Raw genomic sequence first — 18,949 nt, 5'->3', positions numbered from 1 at the left:
GGAATTTATTTTGACATATAGTGGGAAATTAAAACTTTTTTTAAATTTTTAATCAATTACATGTTACCACTTAGTGAATAATCCTTAGTTTCCCCATTGACTTTTTAAAGTGTGTTTAACTTCTCATTTTGTCTCCTCAATGACAATATAAGCTACGTGGGTAGGCACTGCTTATACTTGCCCTATATCCCTCAGAGCTGAGTACTGGCTAGTCAATAAAGGATGTTCTACAAATATTTGGTGGATGGATGAATCAGTGAATATTTTCAAGCCAAAATATCTTTTTGAAAAAAAGTCTAACTAACTAAACAGTAAGTCCATTCACTAAAGTCTGGAAGTAATCCACATAGAGGGCCAGGCTTTACCTAGAATAAATGAATCCCCTTTAAGATCAGGGCACAATAACAACCACAGAAACTATATAACTCACGAGTAACAAAACAGAATAACACCTGACACTGTACAGAAGGAATTGCACAGAATTGGCCCTGCCTTCAAGGAGCCCCTGAAAAATATTCTTTAGGGGGCTTAAAAGTAAAACAGAGCTTCCCAAAAGCTCCCCTACTGACCTCTCCTTCCCCTGAAATAGCAGTTTTCTCTCTGAAAGAAGTAGATTGCTTTGTTACAGATAGTGCCCCAAATCCTGCTAAATGCAATCCTCCAGCCTCCAACATGCATTGCATTTAATAATTCTGGAATCAAATATACTTTAAAAGAAAATCTACCTCATTTTTGATTCTCAAGAAAAACCCCAAATGCCCCCTATATATTGATTCTCTAGGGCTCAGTTAGCCTCCTATGGCCTGAAATTTAAAAATAACAACAACAACAAAAATACATGTTTTTATTGAATTCTGGCTCTTTGCTGATTATCTATAGCAAACAGCAAAATAAGCAAAGCCATGGTGAACTGCCTCTCATGCCAACAAATGCCACCCAAAAAATGACAATCACGGAAATATATTGTTAAGCATGAATAGTAGCTAAAAAATATTTATCTTTGTTGCAAGGTATTAAAATGAGAAAAGTTGAAGCTTTAAGCAATTGCATTAGAAGTTGCATAATTTAGTTAGACTGACCTTAGAATGGAATAAAAAGCTGCTTATTTCCATAATGTTGGCCTTCAAAAGTTTGAAAGGTTAGATAATTTATCATGATATACAAAACAGTTCTCAAGAATATCTAACTTAAAAAGGAGGTGTTGGTGACTTACAGCTCTGTGAATTTTTTGGCAGCGTGATAATCAACATAATTTATACTTAAGCGAATTTGTGTTCTCCTGAAAGGTCTAGCTGGCCAGGCAAGAGAAGTGTATCTCCTACTCATCCCTAGAGCAAGTACAGACTAACTGAAGCCAGGTTAATGTACTCATTGTTGCCTTTATGACAGAACTCACATTGAACAAGGAGACCCATTTGAATAGGGATGCTACTTACTTTTGATGTACATACAACTCACATTAGACACAGAATATCTTGCCCTCATGTAAAAGCTAAAGGGCCGTATCTATTGTGTTACCTGTCATAGCTAAGTCCCTTAGTCTCAATACCACCATTGTGGTAGCCATTGTAGCAGCCATTGTCATCATAGACTCAAACCTTACTGCAGTTATATGAAACCCTTCAAACCAATACTGCAAAATTCAAATTACACTCAGAACTGCAAAAGAACTTGGAGATCCCCTGATCCAGTCTCCTTATATGTTTGTTCCAGGATTGGTGCCGTTTGGCATCTGTTTGGATTTTTCAGAATTCTCAATGTCTTGGAGTCTGGTTTCCTAAGTATAGATTTCAATAAACTAAATCTCCTCTTTTATGAGGTTTTTAATTCTGTTTCACCTGTTTTGCTAGTGACCTCCTCCTCCCCTATCCCAGAATTACAGATTTCTAGATTATCTTTGGGAATACAGTGACTAGGGGTGACACACATATTAGGGATAACTGTCCCAATGGAGCTTGCTAGGCTCAAAGGGTGAGGAAAGCAAGGTATTGCAAGTGTCACACACATATTTGACTCCAAATATGACACCATGCACAGCCACAAACCTTTGCAGTTCCAGATGAACCCTTGCAGTTCAGTTTTTCTCCACCTTCCATGATCACTTCTTGAGGGCACTAGATGATCAGATGTGCAAACACCAAGCTTTACCAGTTTTATAAGATTTTGCTCTATCAGGCCCCTACATAGAGTTTGTGCAAAAGTAGTTTAACTTTCTTTCCATTTCAGACATTTCCTTATTGTATTTCTTGCTGCAACAAAGCACACACCTTTTTCCGTTTCTAAAGAATTACCAGTAGAGGCAAAATTAGAAAGAGTGACCTAGAGATATAAGGACACACATCCCATTAGCAGGCTCACAAGCCACACAGAAAATTGGTGTTTCATATATAGCATTTGAGATTTGTTTCTAAAGAGTCATAACTATCATAAATTGTTTAGCAATTTAAAAATCAGGCAAAATCTCACTATGAAAAAGACATTATTTAATACAAATGCCATCATGTTCTCTCCCCTAAGGTCTTAGGAACAAATGTTGCCATTAGCATACTCCATCACTCGAAAGTCTATACTTGAGAAAATGGAAATGCACTAATTAAAGAAATGACCAGGATGGCAAGATCAGAGTCAGTGACAGTCTTCTGAGGGCAGCGTGCCTGTGTCCTCACCATGGCCTCTGTGCCTGGCAGCACGGAGAAGGGAATCAGTCTTCCAAGTCATTCAACATTACCTACAGCCAGATGCCTCTGCTTGTCCCTGCATTTCCAGAGTCCTGTATCCCTCAAGCATGTCAAGCTTCAAATATGAATGTTAGATTACAGGCATCTTTATTTATAAAAAAAAAAGTTGCTTAAAGGTTAAGTCAATCCCTATGAGTGCAGTCTGATCTAGTCTCCCTACTCATGCATCTCACTCAGAAAAGATATGGTTTTATAGCAAAGTACCTGTACACATAGGCAGCCCAAGCCAGATTTCCTTGAGCCAAGTGAATTAAAGAGGAAGACTTTAAACAGAATTATGCCCCCAAAAAAACAGAAAGAGAAGCTGAGACTCAGAAAATCATTTCCAAGGAACTGAGATTCCCTGTAAGGTTTTCTTAAGCTAGGTTGTATGCACAGCAATGTTTATTTGGCTGCTTCCTACTCAGAGCTCTCAATTAAAAATAGTCCCCAGGATGTCTGTCCCTGGGCTATATCAAATTGGGGTGCCCTGGCCTCACATTTGGGGGTCACACCCTGCTGTGATGAGGCTTATAAGCATTTCCTCAGGGCAATAACCAACAGAGTGTCACAGTGGGGAGGGGAGCTCTGAGAAGCTAAGCTCATAGATATGTATACAATCAGGCCAGCTCATAAAGGCTCCATCACCTCAGAGGCAGAATAAGTGGGTGAGACAAGTAGATATGTTCTCTCTCTCTCTCTCCCTCCCTCCCTCCCTCCCTCTCCCTCCCTCCCTCCCTCCCTCCCTCCCTCCCTCCCTCCCTCCTCTCTCTCTCTCTCTCTCTCTCTCTCTCTCTCTCTCTCTCTCTCTCTCACACACACACACACACACACACACACACACACACACACTCCCCTAAAGGGAGAGTCTGGTCTTTGGATTTAACATATCTTCCCACCAGCTTACACAGGGAATCCATTTTGTTCAGAAGAGCAAACTACACGATCTGAGATGAAGTGCCCTTCATGCTCTGGAAATCAAATTTATGAGCAAAAATAATCCAGAAAGCAGAGACTGCCAAGACCAGTGCTGGTGGCAGTGAGGGAGTTCAGCTTGCCACAGAACAGTGGCCAGATGTGGCCCGGTGGGAGAAGCTGAAAACTGGCCACCCTGGCATTCAGAGACTTAATGGAGCATCCGAAGACTATGCACATCAAGGCAGTGCTTAAGCATCTGACATGAAGAAGCCCCAGTGCTAGTCCATGAACACTGAGCTCAAGGAGAATGCAGGCTTCACACCAAGCCTGCTTCAATCCCAAATGGTCTGCTCAAAACTCAAGATAGCTGCCCCTGACTCCTGTCTGTCTGTCAATCTATCTGACTCTCACTCTCATTTATTTTCTTTCCAAAAAAGTAATTTTCTCCCTCCCCAAAGGCTGAAGTTTTTAACATCTTTATATACTACCAAAGGCTGAATTTAAAGCAAGTTTAAGAGAGCCTTTTCATTTTCCAAAGTAATTCCCAGGCTCTACTCAATCCAGGAAACCCATATTGACTTGGGGAGTTTTTAGGACCTGGGGCTGCAAAATGAGAGCCATCTCTTTCAGAAGCGAGCTCATGAGGCTAAGACAGAACTCACCAAAAACATTCCTGATGGGTTTCTGTTCTTCCAGCTACAGACTTACAAAGAATGGATAGAGGGAGAGGAATAGGATGGGAAGAGGACAGCTGTAACCTTTAATTTTTTAAAATCTGGAGCAAATATGAAATGTTAACATTTGTTAAATCTGGGAGATATTATGTGTCTTCTATGGACACCATGTATTTTAGATATTGCATAATTACATTTTTTAATTAAGTGAGATTCATCCAGGAAGGCTAAACAGTGAGAAGTCAAGGGAATTATGAATTGGCCCACCTTTCAAAGGCTTTGTAAATTTTGCCAATGTGAGGAATTGCACTTTAAGCAAACAAGATATGTGAAAAATCCAGATTTACAAAGGAAATCGGTAAGGAGTTGATTATTCACAGTACACAAGGGCTCTTTCCTTTATGAAAGAATCCACCACTGTGTTTCTATACGGAATGCCACTGTGGTTAACATGGGGTCTAATTTACAAAACAAACACTTTCCTGCTGCACAACTTTTCAGGAACACAACTACCGGCCAAAGGTATAGCCACAGGTCTTCTTGTGGAATCCAATCAAGTTTTCTGTTACGTGACAGAAAGCACTTGGAAACTGCAACAGAGGAACTGCTATCGATCCAAAGGGACCCAGTTTGGCCCCAAATGATGTGTGCCTGGGCGACTCATCTGCCTTCTCTGCAACTCCATTTTCATGATTATAGAGTAGAAATACTGGTTCCTTCTGACACCTCTTCCAGGAGCGCTGTGGCACTGTGTGGTCCTAACCAGTATCCTGAAGCAAAATCCTGAATGCTGCTGAATGATGGCAAATGAGATTTCCTCATGGGACCCCAAGTTCCTAGAGCTGGCAGAGCTGTTCTCCAGTTTCAGGCTGCAGTACTTTCCTCCTGGTTCCCTGGGGGGACATAGGAAGGCACTAGCAGCCTGGGTACACCCACTGGAAGCAGAGTGACCCTCCCCATGCAGCCCACACAAAAACCACTCCTAACTACACAACAGCCAAAGAGGAAATGTAACTTGAAGAGCATTTCCCTCTACAAAGAACTGATCCTCTGGGACTTTCACTTCAAGCCTATCAATTGTTCGAAGTAAATGAGGCTCACATTAAAGGCCAGCCAGTCACACATCAAGAAATCAAGCTTCCTCTCAGTGGGGGAAAATGGCTGCTCCAGAGCCAGCCTCCCGTCTCTTATACACAGGCCTCTTGTACAAATGGCTTCATTTACCCACATCTGAGACACTTGATCCAGCCAAGCTTGGCCTCCCCTAAGCCCTAGAAGCTGAGATACACATGCAGAGGGGTCAACATCTCAAACTCCAAGCAGACTCCTCAGATCCACTGCAGCACCATAATTGAAAGACTCCAGCTTTGCCAGGAGGTGACTTCATTCTCTTTCAGTCTTCCAATTCCAAACAAGCAATCCCCCAACCCCACTGCTTCAGCCTCAGAGTATGGTATACCAAAGCCACAGCAAAAACTAGCGCAAGGTTAGGGGAGGAGAGGTCTGCAGCTCCTCCCACCTTATAAATCTGACTGACAGAGAAAAACCAGCTAGGGTTACTGGGACCCAAAACAAGTGGTCCTCTGAAAAGAGGAATTCCAAAGCCTCAGAACCCTCTATGGAAAATGTCCTGCCTCCAGTCCCCTAGGGAGAGAAATCTCAGGATCATTAGCAAGCTCTCTGGCTGAGCTCAAATTTAGTGAAGGTGTATGGGGAGAGAGGTGATCTCTAAGGTAACCAGTTAATTGCCAATAAGGAATGATAATAATAAATTAGCAAATACTAATGTAAACTAACTCAGTTCTGCAGCAGTTGCATGGAGATGACAGAGGAACAGTTTATTCTGGAACACATCTTGCAAGTGGATCCCCATGGGAAACGCACTGCTTAGACTCGATGTGAAACGGGCCAATAAGATGCAATGTAGGCAATGGGTGGCCCTAGACTGTCTCTCAGTAAAAATGGAGCCTTTTATTTTTAAGAAAACTGGAGTGAGCCTTGAAAAGATGTGGGCTGCACTGTTTTCCATTGCTTCCTTCTGCAGCCGGAGGGATACTTTTGACCCTTAGGGATAAGACTCAGATGGTTCCAAGACCCTGTCAAAACAAGGAAAGTACAATAAAATTGCTTGCTGAAGCGTTTGTTGGTTTGTTTTCATTGGAGGGGGTGATTTGTGTCATTACCTTGCTATCCTAACCAGCCTCATTGTACCTATTAATTTTCTAGTGACTTCTGAATCTGACACCTGATAGGTTTGTGGCTGCTTTTCTAGCTCCTTAGCTCAGAGTTTCACTCAGATCACTGCAAATCCCTAACTTTTTAAAAACTCTTTTTAGGGACCAAAGCATGCTATTTCTTTCTTATTTTTCTTCAAAGCCTAACTGATGTTTTAGTTTCATTATTTGCACTAAGATAACATGCACTGAGACTTTCGGTAGGATAATTGGAAGCATTCAATTTGGTCTGCCACATACATCCTTGTCCTGCAAACTCATCCACTGCTACCACACTGCTACTTATGAAAGTGCTCTGTGAGTGACCACAGCAGACCACGCACACACCCTGAGGATGTCTTATATCAAAGATGTTACAGTTTGCTAGTGAAAGAAGGAAAAATAAGAAGAGAGAGCTCAAGATGGAGTTTGAAACCAGAATTAAATCCCTATGCACCCTATGACTAGAATTCTGGAAGCTCTTGCCCACTATCACTCTCTTAGAATTGTCAACTCTGAAACATTCAATATTTAAAAACTCAAATTAAAAAAAATCTTACCAAAGAGACTGGATGTTTGGCCATTTCACCCCTCCTGAAGGCAGGAAGAGGTCCCACCCAAGTCCCCATTACCAGCAGAAGAAATGAGTTTCATTTTCTTCCTTTAACAATGACCATGGCCTGGGTGACAAAAAAGGTAATGCAGGAATGCTGATGTACAAAGGAGTAATACTTTGTGGCATACAGAGACACCCAGGAGGCATGCCATCATTCCATAAGATTGGAAGAAAAATTATTTGCCGTACTGAGGAGTCTCTAAAAAAACTGGACTAAGTTTAGAAAAATCTTAGCAAACTGACAAAACTACTTACTTTCTTCTCCATTATCTATTTTTTCAACCTCCTTTCCCCTCTCTTCACTCTCCCCCCACCCCATACACCCATATGCATGTGCACACACACACACACACATTCACTTACATATACACTAAGTCTATGGACTAAATAAACCAGGATGCCAAAGAATGCAAACCTCACCTTCAATTTAAAATATTTAAGAGATACCTGACATCACTAATTCTACAAAGGTCTTCTGTAAACAGCAAAAGCATCCTCCACGTTCCCTCCTCAAATTTGTGTACAAAACCACAAAATCCACACAGCTGATCTCCTGACCAACATCAGAGAACAGGTAAATGAAGACAAAGAATTCCAGGCAAGATGGTCTCCATAATTCTAAAGCTGAGTTCCAATGCAACTCATTTCTTCTGCTGGTAATAGAGACTTGGGTGGGGCCTCTTCCTGTCTTCAGGAGGGGTGAAATGGTCAAACATCCAGTCTCTTTGGTGAGGCATTTTTTAATTTGAGTTTTTTAATATTGAATGTTTCGGTGCTCCATTCCCTTTGCCTTTTCCTACCTAACTGCCTTTAAAGTCATGTTCCCTTCAGTTTCTAGAGCCAACAATGTTCAAATGTGGCTAGGTCTGCACACTGATGCAAAAGTTACCCTCACATCAGCACCAAACTTGAGAGCTCAACAGTAAATCTACATATAAATGATGGCTGCGCTGCCAGGGAAGGAGGAGCTGGAGAGTACTAAGCAGGCTGCAAAGTGACTGGAGGTTAGAAACCCTTTTGTGTTGCTTACAGGGAAATCATGTGGGTGATCTTAGCTCCCCAACCAGACTATGAACTCTGAAGGCAGATGCTACATCTTATATTTATTTGGGATCCCCATGGTACCTGCCACACAGCTGAGCACACAGTGGACACTCAAACAATGCTTAGTGATTGATTTAATGCCATGGTGATAAACTTCAAAGTGTGATGCAGCGCTGTGAGGGAAGCAGTTCTCACTCCTCTGTAATGCCATTGCCAGTAAGCCCTGTAACCGACACTGCAGCTAATGAAGGGAGTGAGTTTGTCCACAAGGTAGCCCAGCAAAGGAACCTAATGCGTAGTGACCTTTGGTCCCAGTCTGGTGAGGAAGAATGTAACATGCTCAGTAAAGAGATGTTCTCCTGAACTGAAATGACCTGTTTACTTGTCTGTCTCCCTGTAAGCTCCCTGGGGTCAAGGATCAAGTGTTTTATTTTTGTATCCTCAGCAAGTTATACAGTGTCTGGCATGTTCTAAGTGTGCAATAAATGCTCCTGGGTTGAGTTAATGAACAAATAAAAATGGTTTAATGAAATAATATAGAGAAAAATGTACATGACATAATAAGATTTAATACAGAAATTTCCACAGAATCTTATATGTATCACATGGTAGCACTTAACACTCTGTGCTACAATTGCTTAATAATTGTTGGTTTCTTAGATGGATTAATTAATTAATTAGGAAAAATATAAAGAAAAGGTAGGAAATACATTATGATATTATTATCCTAGTAATGGAGACTATCCCATTGTACCTGATAGTAGCATTTATCACTCCATACCACAAATCACCTATTTGCTTATCTCCCCCATTAGAATGTGCATTCTTTGAGATCAGAGGACATCTTTTTCATTTCTCTAACACCAGAGCCCACAACAGAACCTTACAAAGAATAGACACACAACAAATATTAGTTGAATGTATGAATCAATCATCCCTACTCCTCTACAGATTTCACTGTACCTAAGTATTCTACCTAGTCCATGCTCAAGGGCCTCTGGTATGGGAAGAAAAGAAGTGTCATTTTCCCCATGCAGGACTTTGTGACAGATGCAGGTTTAAATGGCCTGATTCATGCTCTGCTGTGAGTGGGTCTCTCTCCTTTCTGAATGGGTTTGTCAGTTGAACTCTCCAGGACTGCATATTGGAAATACACAACCTCACCGTGCCTAATATATGCTGTCTTGGCCCTGACTAGCCCTAGATGCTAGGTCTGCATGACTTTGTTACATAAGAGAATATCTTGTTTTGTGAGTCAGAGATAGGATCAGAATTCAGACTTTCAATGGCTTTTCTAAATAACTGAAGCAATACTTTGTTTCATTTTGTCCACAGGAGAATCTCAGAAAGAACACCAAGATCTCAAGTAAACCATGCAGACATAGTCATATATCTCTAGCCCCCTCAAAACATCCCATAGACACCAGGGCTTATGTTTCTCTACTACTTTGAATTGATTGCATAGTCACCAAGCCCTCAGGATTCAATTCTTTTGTCCATCTCCACAGGCAGCAGTAGTCAGCACCTAACCCAAAACCTTGGCATTTTTTTACCTCCATTGTTTAAAAGTCCAGTATGAAAAAAAAAAGTCCAGTATGAATACGCTAACCTCACCACTTTGTAAATCTTTTATATACAGAACCAGCCTAAATTCCTCTTTGGTTATAAGTGCCTAGGGAGTTACACTCAGGTATGCAGGCCATTACAATAGTCACTCTCCAATTGTCTGGTGAAGAGACCTACGATTTAGGGGGTACCTATGTGTCAGACCCCTTACATTACATAATGTCATATTATTCCTTGGACCAACCTTGCATGACAGATGTACCCATTTTGTAGATGAGGAAACAGAGATTCAGAGGGATACCATTGCAGGACATGCCCCCCAGATTCAAAATCATGGTCTATCTGATTCCACTACATAGCACTACCTCCCCCTCTCCATTGTTGAACTCTTGGTGGTCCATGAGTAGTCCTCCAGAAAGTCTATGGTCTAGTCCCTAGTAGTATCCACTGACAATCATAATAATAACTGAGCCTACCTAGCATAATACTGGATTTTCAATAAATCTTTATTTATAGATTTATAGATTCACAATATTGGTGTCTCTGTTGCTAGAAGAAAATCATCAGTTTCTCATGAAAAGCACTGCTTTTTTGGCCCCATTAATTCTGATGAGAAATATTTTTCAGGTACTAGGAGGAGCAGTCGATAAAAGTGGTCCTAAAACCCTTTGCCCTATGAAATTGACATAAATACTATCAGGCCATTTTATATGCATCCCAGCCCAGGTATGTCAGGCTGAATTATTTCTGAGGCAGGGAAGTGTCAGTGAAGCAGCACTCGCCAGAGTTATAGAGCCCTGCAATCTAGTCCTTCCTCTCTCTCCCTCTTGATATCCCTGCCCTGTGAGTCTGAACAAGTCCCTTAGCATCTCTGGACCTCCATTCATCATCTACTGAAGGGCAACCTATTAAGATACCTGACTGTAAGGATCAAAGAAGACAATGGTTGTGAAGTGCTCTCCAAGTATGTAATATTCCTTTCATTAGTGGCCTGGAAGAGCGAATATGCCTCCCAGTGCATTAAATTTCCAACCAAAGAGGGACTTAAGCAATTCAAGGAAAAATGAAATTAACTTAAGAGCTGTTATTTATAGCCTTCCACCCAGCCACCAACCTACCATCATCCACATTACTACCCTACTACCCTGAAATATTTCAATAGACAGCAAACACCGGACCACGTAGTGTCTAAAAAAAAAATGCTTCCATTTGAAAACATTCATTCCTGGTAAAGAGAAACAGAGCTAACTCATAGTTAATTCCTGAAATTTTCATTATTAGTGACAGTTTCAACCTCCTCATTTGTCAAATGTCACCATAAGAGCTATTAAGAAATAGCAATGTGGCTTTTTTATATTTTTGTTTGCCTCTCTTTAACCGGCCCATCCATATTCTCAGCAAAGCACGTATATGATCAAAGAAAAAGCAAAAGGGGGCTTCAGGAGGCTGAATCACTCTCACACTAGGAAACTGGCCCCCGAGCATTCTAGGGCTCATCTATCTTTAAGACTACTTGTTGATTCTTAGCCACTTTAACTGTTGTACTCTATTTGCAACAGGTGGTACAATTTGTATTACGCCAGAATACCATACAGGTATTTCAAAGGCTCAGACCTTGAGCTCTCACTCCCAACATCCACCCCTACAAAGGCTCAATATTTGGGGTTACCCTCTGCCCCAAGAAGCACTGGTAGCAAGCCCTGACTTCGGAAATGGGCTTAGGCAGAGAAGTTCTCCTACCCCTGCCAGGGAATGTGCCACCATAGAGGCTGATGGGGTCCAGCGAGCAGCATGGGAAAGAGGCCTGGGAGGACCTCACAGAGCCGCTTAGCTGCACTCACCTCGGGCAGAGGCACACCATTGATGATCAGGTCTGGTTGCTGGGGGCCCTGGCTGTTGAAAGAGTGATGGTAGATGTGGTTGGCGCTGGTATTGCGGGTATTCTGGTTCTCCACATTCAAGAAAGTGCTCTCAGAGCGGCGGCAGCCCAGAGGAAGGGTCTGCTGGTGGTAGTCGAAATAGTTGAGGGACGAGGTCAGGGAGGAGCAACTGACAACGTTCATCTTGTCTGTCTCCTCCACATCCCGGGGTACCAGGCGGATGTCATTCTTATTGATTTTTTTCTTCTTGCTTGATTTCTTTTGATGCCCATAGGAGTACTCAGCGATTCTATGTGACAGAAAAGGCAGCATGTATCGCTAACGCCCTCCCAAACCATGCATCGATTAATAAACATTAAGCACCCCAGAGGGTTGCACCCCATCTCCGCTCCAGCTTCTTATTCTGGTGCATTACATCATCAGGTTTCTCCCTGTGCTTTCTACATGTGAAAACAAGCTGAGGGCTGTAAAGTTTTTATATTAAACATAGTAACCTCCCACTACACCCCCCACGAAGTTTCTATACTTTAGATTTGGAATTTCTCATTGTGAGTGGCCATTTAACAAGGGTATGGGGACGGGGAAAGTTGAGCCTATGGGAGAGAAAGCATGAAAATGCTCAAATCTGGAGCTTTTTTGGAAGCCAAAGGAACTCCTGGGTGAAATAAGAAGCTAGTCCTAACTTAACAGAAGCGGAGATAAAAAGAAATAAAAAATAATCCCCTTTCCAGTTCCTCCAAGCAATTGCCATGTGATGAACACCCTCAATCAGGTTCCTTGGTGACTGAACTGATCAGTTTTGAACTGGAGCAAATCAGACCCTGTCCTTTGACAAATCCTCAGCTCCTCTCCTCCACACCCTCCTTCCCCCGCCCTAGCCCTGCTCCCTTCTACTCCCCACCCCACCCGCCACCTCTCCTCAAGAAATCTGATAGCCATACCCATTTGAACGAGGGGGAAATACTTTTTACCTCTTTCCCCTTAGGCTCACTTTCTCCTCAGCCTTTTTGTCTTGCTCCTCGCTAATGGGAGAAACCAAGATGAAATGCAGACACTTGCTGTTTTGTCCTTTTTTAAAACAGCCAAGGAGACAAGTGATAGTTAAACAATTACTGCAAAGGAATTTAAAGGTTAGTGCATTCAGCATCCTTCTCCATTCAGGTGTACCTACAAGCAGCTGTGCTGGAACATAAAGAGCTCAATTTAATTAACAATGACACAGACCCAGCAACGTGCACCAGAGACACCAAGCATTAAGAGACTTGTCAAAAGAAATACATTTAAATGTAGCCAGATTCTCAAAGTCATTTATTACTTTGCACATAATGATTCAGCTTATTGTCTGGAAATTCCATTTCTCAGCAATAATCAGCAAAACAATAGGGTTAATAAATAATACAGGTTGATCTTTACAAGGCAAAGACTGTGCCTGTATTCTCCCTCGACAAAGCTAATTGTCTGAATACAGAAAGGGAGCCCAATTCAAACAGCAAGTGCAGATCATCTCGCAAGTATCATAAATGAATGCATTTCAGGAAGAGGCTCTGCAGAGGCTGAGAACAAGAAACCTCTGCTTAATACACAGAAAGACAAGCTCTTAAACTTTAGGTTTCTAAAAAGTGAGCAGACCAGGAGATTGCATATCTCCAGAGGCACATTCTTGCTCTGCCCCAGGGATCTTCCTAGAGCTGAGCAGTTGCGTTCCCTTCACTCTTTCGCTCTGTGCTCAGGCAGACTTGCAGTGAGGGCAAGCTGATGCTGTTGGGGCTTGGGAGCAGATAAAATCCCAAAGACCACAGGACTGGGGTTGATTTTCTTTTCTAACCGTTTAGAATCAATGGGAAGTTCTAATCATTTTGTTTACCCACGATGGGTAAGTTTGGCAATGCCCCGTCCAATTATTCAGCTGAGGCATTAATTGCACAGCCCTTTCTGTATCAAGCAATTATTTAATTAAACTGTACTTCATTAATCCCAAACCAGCGCAGGAAACAGAACTCTTTATAAAATACACTATGAGTGAAGTTGAAGAGCACTGAGATTCACTTTTTTTGTTTTTTTTTCTTTTCATTTCAAATGCTCTCCTCCCTGTTTAATGATCTCCCTGTTAAGCTCCCAGAAAGAGCTCTCACTTTGAGCCATACATCACCAAGAGGTGGCAAAGCCTTCAATATCTTTATTTCAACCTGATTTCTTTTCATCAAGGAAAGGGTCTTATGCATTTACTTTATGCTGAGGAAATGGCTTAAAAGAGTCCCCTCTATCATTATCTCCATATAAATAAAATTTTATAGACCCCTCATTTTTCTCCTATAAAAATTGCCACTGGCAGTCACAGGTTTCAAAGGTAAGAGTAATATTAATTTCCATTTCTCCCGTCTGAAATGACTCGGAGCTGAAGGAAAGAAAAGTCATGGCCATTTCACTAGCAACAGGATTAAAGCATTTATGAGGCATTGCAGCTGCTCTTTTATGGCACCTGATTGATATTCATGTGTGGTTAGCATTTGTCTACTAACTTGTGTAACGCAGAGAATAGTAAAAGGGAAACAATAATTGCATGGCTGTTACATATTCAGGGGGCTCTGATTCACAGAAGTGTGCATTTCAGTTGATGTCAAATACAAATCGGACCTACAGGAACATATTTTGACTGATTAACATGCAAGCACAGATGGCACAAAAGACACACTGGATGTGTAGGTGTGTTGAAAGCACACACACACCTTGGTTGGAAATAGCATCATTCATTTTCAGCAAACTAAAGAAACAACTTTTTTTTCAACCATTTCAATGAGACACTGCTGAAAAAAAATTACATGTTTTATCCTAAATTGGATATTGTAAGGAAGGGCTTCAGCAAGACCCTCCAAAGTGCTTATCAGGAAATATTTTTTTTTAAATTACTACGTGTCATTCCAGTTTCCACATTTCTATTCCCCCTCCCTCCCTCCCTCCCTCCCCCCCCTCTCTCTCCCTCCCTCCCTCCTTCCCCCACCTCCCTCTCTCTCAGGCATACCACACACATATTCTGCACACATTTCAAGGGAAACTGTAACACCATAGCCCATAGTGACATCCACTGGTAAGGACCAGCTCTTAGGGCCACAGCAGAGTTCCACATTAGAGGAAAGAACCATCAACTCCAGGAGATTGCTACTTTTAGTGAAACATCTGGATGCAAAAGTCCTGTTCCTCATTGGGATGTTTGGTCTCTACCCAATAACCAGATATTTGAAAACATATAGATGACTGGTAGAATTTCACTTCACATAGCCAGATGTTTGGGGACTGGATACAAAATAAGCCAAGAACACACTAAAAACTCTAATCACCTGCTTCCCCACACAATCCTGTTCTCTCTTCCCCCAACTCTGTTTCCTACCTTAGACTCCCACTCACAGGTTTTCTTCAGAGTTTCTCTCTACAACAGGACAGGGCAGCTGCCAGTACTCCCTTTCCTTTCAGTACCTGTCCCCAAAACACTACAGCCCCCAAATCAAGTTGTGCTACTTCAAGGTTCTGCTAAAAAATCAATCAGTCTTTCTCTCTCTCTCATATTAATTTTTTTCTGCCATAACTCCATGGAGACAGCTGTGCAAATTTTAAAATGATAATTGCTTTTCTGCTCATCATCATTATGTGGCAGAATCCATTCGAACAGTAAATGATTGTCTTCCAGAAAACTGTCAGTTCAAAAGAATTGATCAATTTGGGCTGACATAAACTCCCCCCTCCCTCCAAAAAGAAGCGCTGTAAGTAGGGTGTATGCATTTAAATAGGAAACAAAAGCACTGGGATTTTCACACAGAGACACAGATACACATTATTTACCCAAGACAAAGAAGGAAAGAAAGAAAAGTTGGCTCTACCTGCAGTTGTAGGTCCGGATTTCTTTGTTGTCTCTCTTGCACTTGATCGCCACAAAGATCATAGTGACAAAGAGGATGCCAGCAATGGAGCCCAGGGCGATAATGAAAATCAAGGACAAGTTCACCGAGCCCATCGACTCTTGGGCGTCGAGAGCAGGGGATAGGTAGATTAGGACGAGTGCAGAGGCGGAGAGAGACGTCTTGCCATGGTCGTGGGCCACCACAATAAGCTCGTAGGAAGCTTTGGAGCTCTCGCTGAAGGTTCGAGTGGTTCTGACCTCGCCATTGACCTGGTCTATTTCAAAGAAGCCGCGGTCGCCCTCTGTCATGTCATAGGTGACCCGGCCATTCTCGCCCTCATCGTAGTCGTCTGCTTTGACAACGGTCACCAGGTAGCCTATGCCCGAGTTGCGGGGTATGTAGACTTCAGCGGTGCCGTTGATCAGGGGTGGGGCAGTGATGACTGGGGTATTGTCATTGACGTCGAGGATGATGACCCGAACAGTGGCGTTGCTCTGCAGCGAGGGCAGGCCGCCGTCTTTGGCCAGCACCTTGAATTCAAATGCCTTGGTCTGCTCGTGGTTGAAGGATCGCAGTGCATAGATGTCACCCGAGTTGGGGTTGATGGAGACATAGGTGAAGACAGGCATGTCCCGCACCTGCGACGGCACAATCTGGTAGGAAACACTGCCATTGAGACCCAGGTCGGGGTCTCGGGCCGACACAGAGAGCAGATAGGCACCGGGAGTGTTGTTCTCCTGCACAATGACCTGGTAGTAGGGCTTGGAGAAGTGCGGGTGGTTGTCGTTCTCGTCGGTGATGCGCACGGTAAAGGACTTGGAACTCTGCAGCATGGGCACGCCGCCGTCGCGCGCTTGGATCGTGAGATTGTACTGGTCGTGCTGCTCGCGGTCCAGCCGTCCGTCCACCAGGATAGTGGAGAAGCTTTCATACTCCTGCAGCCGAAAGGGCACGTTGCCCAGCAAACGGCACTGCACGCGCCCATTGAGACCGGAATCTCGATCAGACACCCGCACCAGTGCAATCACGTAGCCCGGGGGGGCGCTCTCGCTCACCTCCACCAGCTCGCTGTTGACCGACAGCAGGTTGATGACCGGCGGGTTGTCATTGGTGTCCAGAACGCTGACGGTGACCTTGCAGTGTGCTGGGATGGAGTTGGGCCCCAGGTCCTTGGCCTGCACATCCAGTTCGTACACATGGCCCTCTTCATAGTCTAGGGCACCAGTGACCGTGACCAGGCCGCTGTGCGGGTCGATCTGGAAGAGTTCTCGAGTGCGGTCGTTGACGTAGCCATAGAAAGAGTAGACCACCTGGCCATTGGTGCCTTCGTCTGGGTCACTGGCGTTGAGACGGATGACAGGCGTGTTGGGAGGTGAGTTCTCTGGCACGGTCACTGAATAAGTGGACTCGCCAAACACAGGGTTGTTGTCATTGGAGTCGGTCACCTTGATGCTGAGGCCAACAGTGCCCAGGTGCGGCGGGTCGCCGCCGTCGAGCGCAGTGATGCGAAAGATGTAGTGCGACTGCGTCTCCCGGTCCAGACTCTTCTCCACCACGAGTTCTGCAAAGCGTGAACCGTCGCCGCGCGTCTTGATCTCCAGGCCAAATAGCTCGTTAGGCGTGAGCTCGTACGTCTGCACGCCGAAGCTGCCCGAGTCCGGGTCATAGGCGCTGTCCAGTGGGATGCGCGTCCCGGGGCTGGCCGCCTCTGAGATCTCCAGCTCAATCTGTGCCGCCGGGAAGCTGGGCGCGTTGTCATTCAGGTCCTTGATCTCCACCTTAATCACGCAGATCTCCATTGAGCTGGACATGACCTCGAGCGAGATGATGCACTTGGGGCTCTGGCGACACAACAGGTCACGGTCGATCTTCTGCTTGGTGACCAACAGGCCCGAGCTGGGGTTGATGTCCACCAGGTGCGGAGCGGAGTTGGACACCACACGAAAGGCAGAGGCCTGCCGCGGGTCCAGTGCGAAGCCCGCCTCGCGGGCGTCCTTTGCCACGTTGGCGATCACCGTCCCGGCGCGCTGCTCCTCTTCTACCGAGTACTTGAGGTTAATGAGGGCAGCCGCCTGTGTCCACAGTACAGCCAACAGCAGCAGCACCGGCAGCAGGAGCGACTCCATGGCTGCGCGGGGCTCTGCCTGGCCTCGCCTCTCCACACCCCTCCGAGGCCGACGCCGCCGGCGCTCCAGCTTCCCGCCGACTCGGGCCGCCTGTTGCGCGCGCCCCGGGGCCCCGGAGGCCGCGGGAGGAGTCCCGCCCAGGGCGGCCCGGCGGCGCGGGGGGGACACCCGCGCCGGCTCCAATGCTGAGGTTGCGGTGGACCGGGCGAGGGCTCGCGGGGGGCCCGGGGGATCCGGGGGGCCGAGGGAGCGCCGCGCGGCCCCGAGCCCCCTCCCTCCAGCCCGGCTACTCAGTTTTCCCCCTTCAAAGTTAGCCGGGCTCGACTGGCCGCAGCAGCGCAGGGCTGCGGGTCGGACGGCGTCTGAGCGGCTGGGTTGACGCGCTGCTGAGTCCTGACCGCGCTTGAGGCGAAGGCGGGGAGTGCAGTGAGGGTACAGCCTCTCAGGCACTTCCCGGCCCGCCGCGGCGCACCTGCACTGGGGCTGGCTATCGCGTAGTCTGTGCACCTGGCATGCGCAAGGACCTCCCCCCAGTGCTCCTAGATCACTGCGGAGACAGGACCCGCCTGGAACGCGCCCTCCTGGGTCCGGGGGGGTCACGCTGGCCTTTTCGAGGCCTGTTGGGGAGAAAGGGGGGTCGCAGGAGAGAGTTTGAGTTGCTGTCAAGCGACGCAGCCGCCAGAGTATCCGGCTGAGCGGGATGGCTCTCCCCGGGCCGGCAGAAGAAGGGGGAGGGGAGAGAGGCTGCCAAAATGAGAGCGCGCTCCCTTGCACTGTGGTTGGCTTCAGAAGGCTTGAGGGGCGCGTGTGTCCAGGATCGGAGGTGGGCACGGAGCCACCCCCACAGAGCAGTTGGACTGCGGGCGTTTTCGTCTCGAATATCACAGTTACCAACGCAGCCCAAGCCTCCACGTCAAGTTTGTGAAAGCGGGCCGATAGCAATTTGTCCAAGAAAATAGAAGTCCGGGTCTTTCCAATGGCCCGGGGGGCGGGGAATGGGGAGGAGGGGAGGCAAAGCGACAACAGTACCGGCCAGGAGAGGCGGGGCCGACGCCGCAGGTACCAGGGGCTTCTCCTCCTCCCTCAGTCTGGGCTGGGGTGTCGCTCCGAGGGCCGCCGCCGCCGCCGCCGCCGCCGCCGCCGCGGTAGGAAGCCCTCCTAGCTCAGTTGCATGTCGCTGGGGTCCGCCTCAGCAGCTGCCACGGTCGACGGTTATGTCGCCGCCAAAGTTTACTTGCGGAAGCGTCTTGATTCCATCCTCCTGGAGAGGCGCTGGCCGCGCTGCGTTGGGCTCACTCCCTC

At 45.6% G+C, this 18,949-nt stretch overlaps 1 protein-coding gene across 2 annotated transcripts in view; it reads right to left on the bottom strand.

Annotated features, from left to right (window-relative positions):
- Positions 1–18,727, bottom strand: part of PCDH19 (protocadherin 19) — a 102,929-nt gene extending 84,202 nt beyond the window's left edge. For both annotated transcript variants that reach the window (XM_059051028.2, XM_059051029.2), the window contains exons 1-2: positions 15,501–18,727; positions 11,590–11,917 (exon numbers count right to left, since the gene is read on the bottom strand). In XM_059051028.2, the coding sequence (XP_058907011.1) occupies positions 11,590–11,917; positions 15,501–17,647 (2,475 nt within the window). In that variant the 5' untranslated portion in view covers positions 17,648–18,727. The remainder of the gene's footprint in view (positions 1–11,589; positions 11,918–15,500) is intronic.
- Between the last annotated feature and the right edge of the window lie 222 nt (positions 18,728–18,949).

Source organism: Kogia breviceps, chromosome X (genome assembly GCF_026419965.1).
Source record: "Kogia breviceps isolate mKogBre1 chromosome X, mKogBre1 haplotype 1, whole genome shotgun sequence".
In the NCBI taxonomy this organism is placed as follows: Eukaryota; Metazoa; Chordata; class Mammalia; order Artiodactyla; family Physeteridae; genus Kogia; species Kogia breviceps.
Note: the sequence above shows the minus strand (reverse complement) of the source record. Positions and strands in the feature narration are given on the sequence as shown.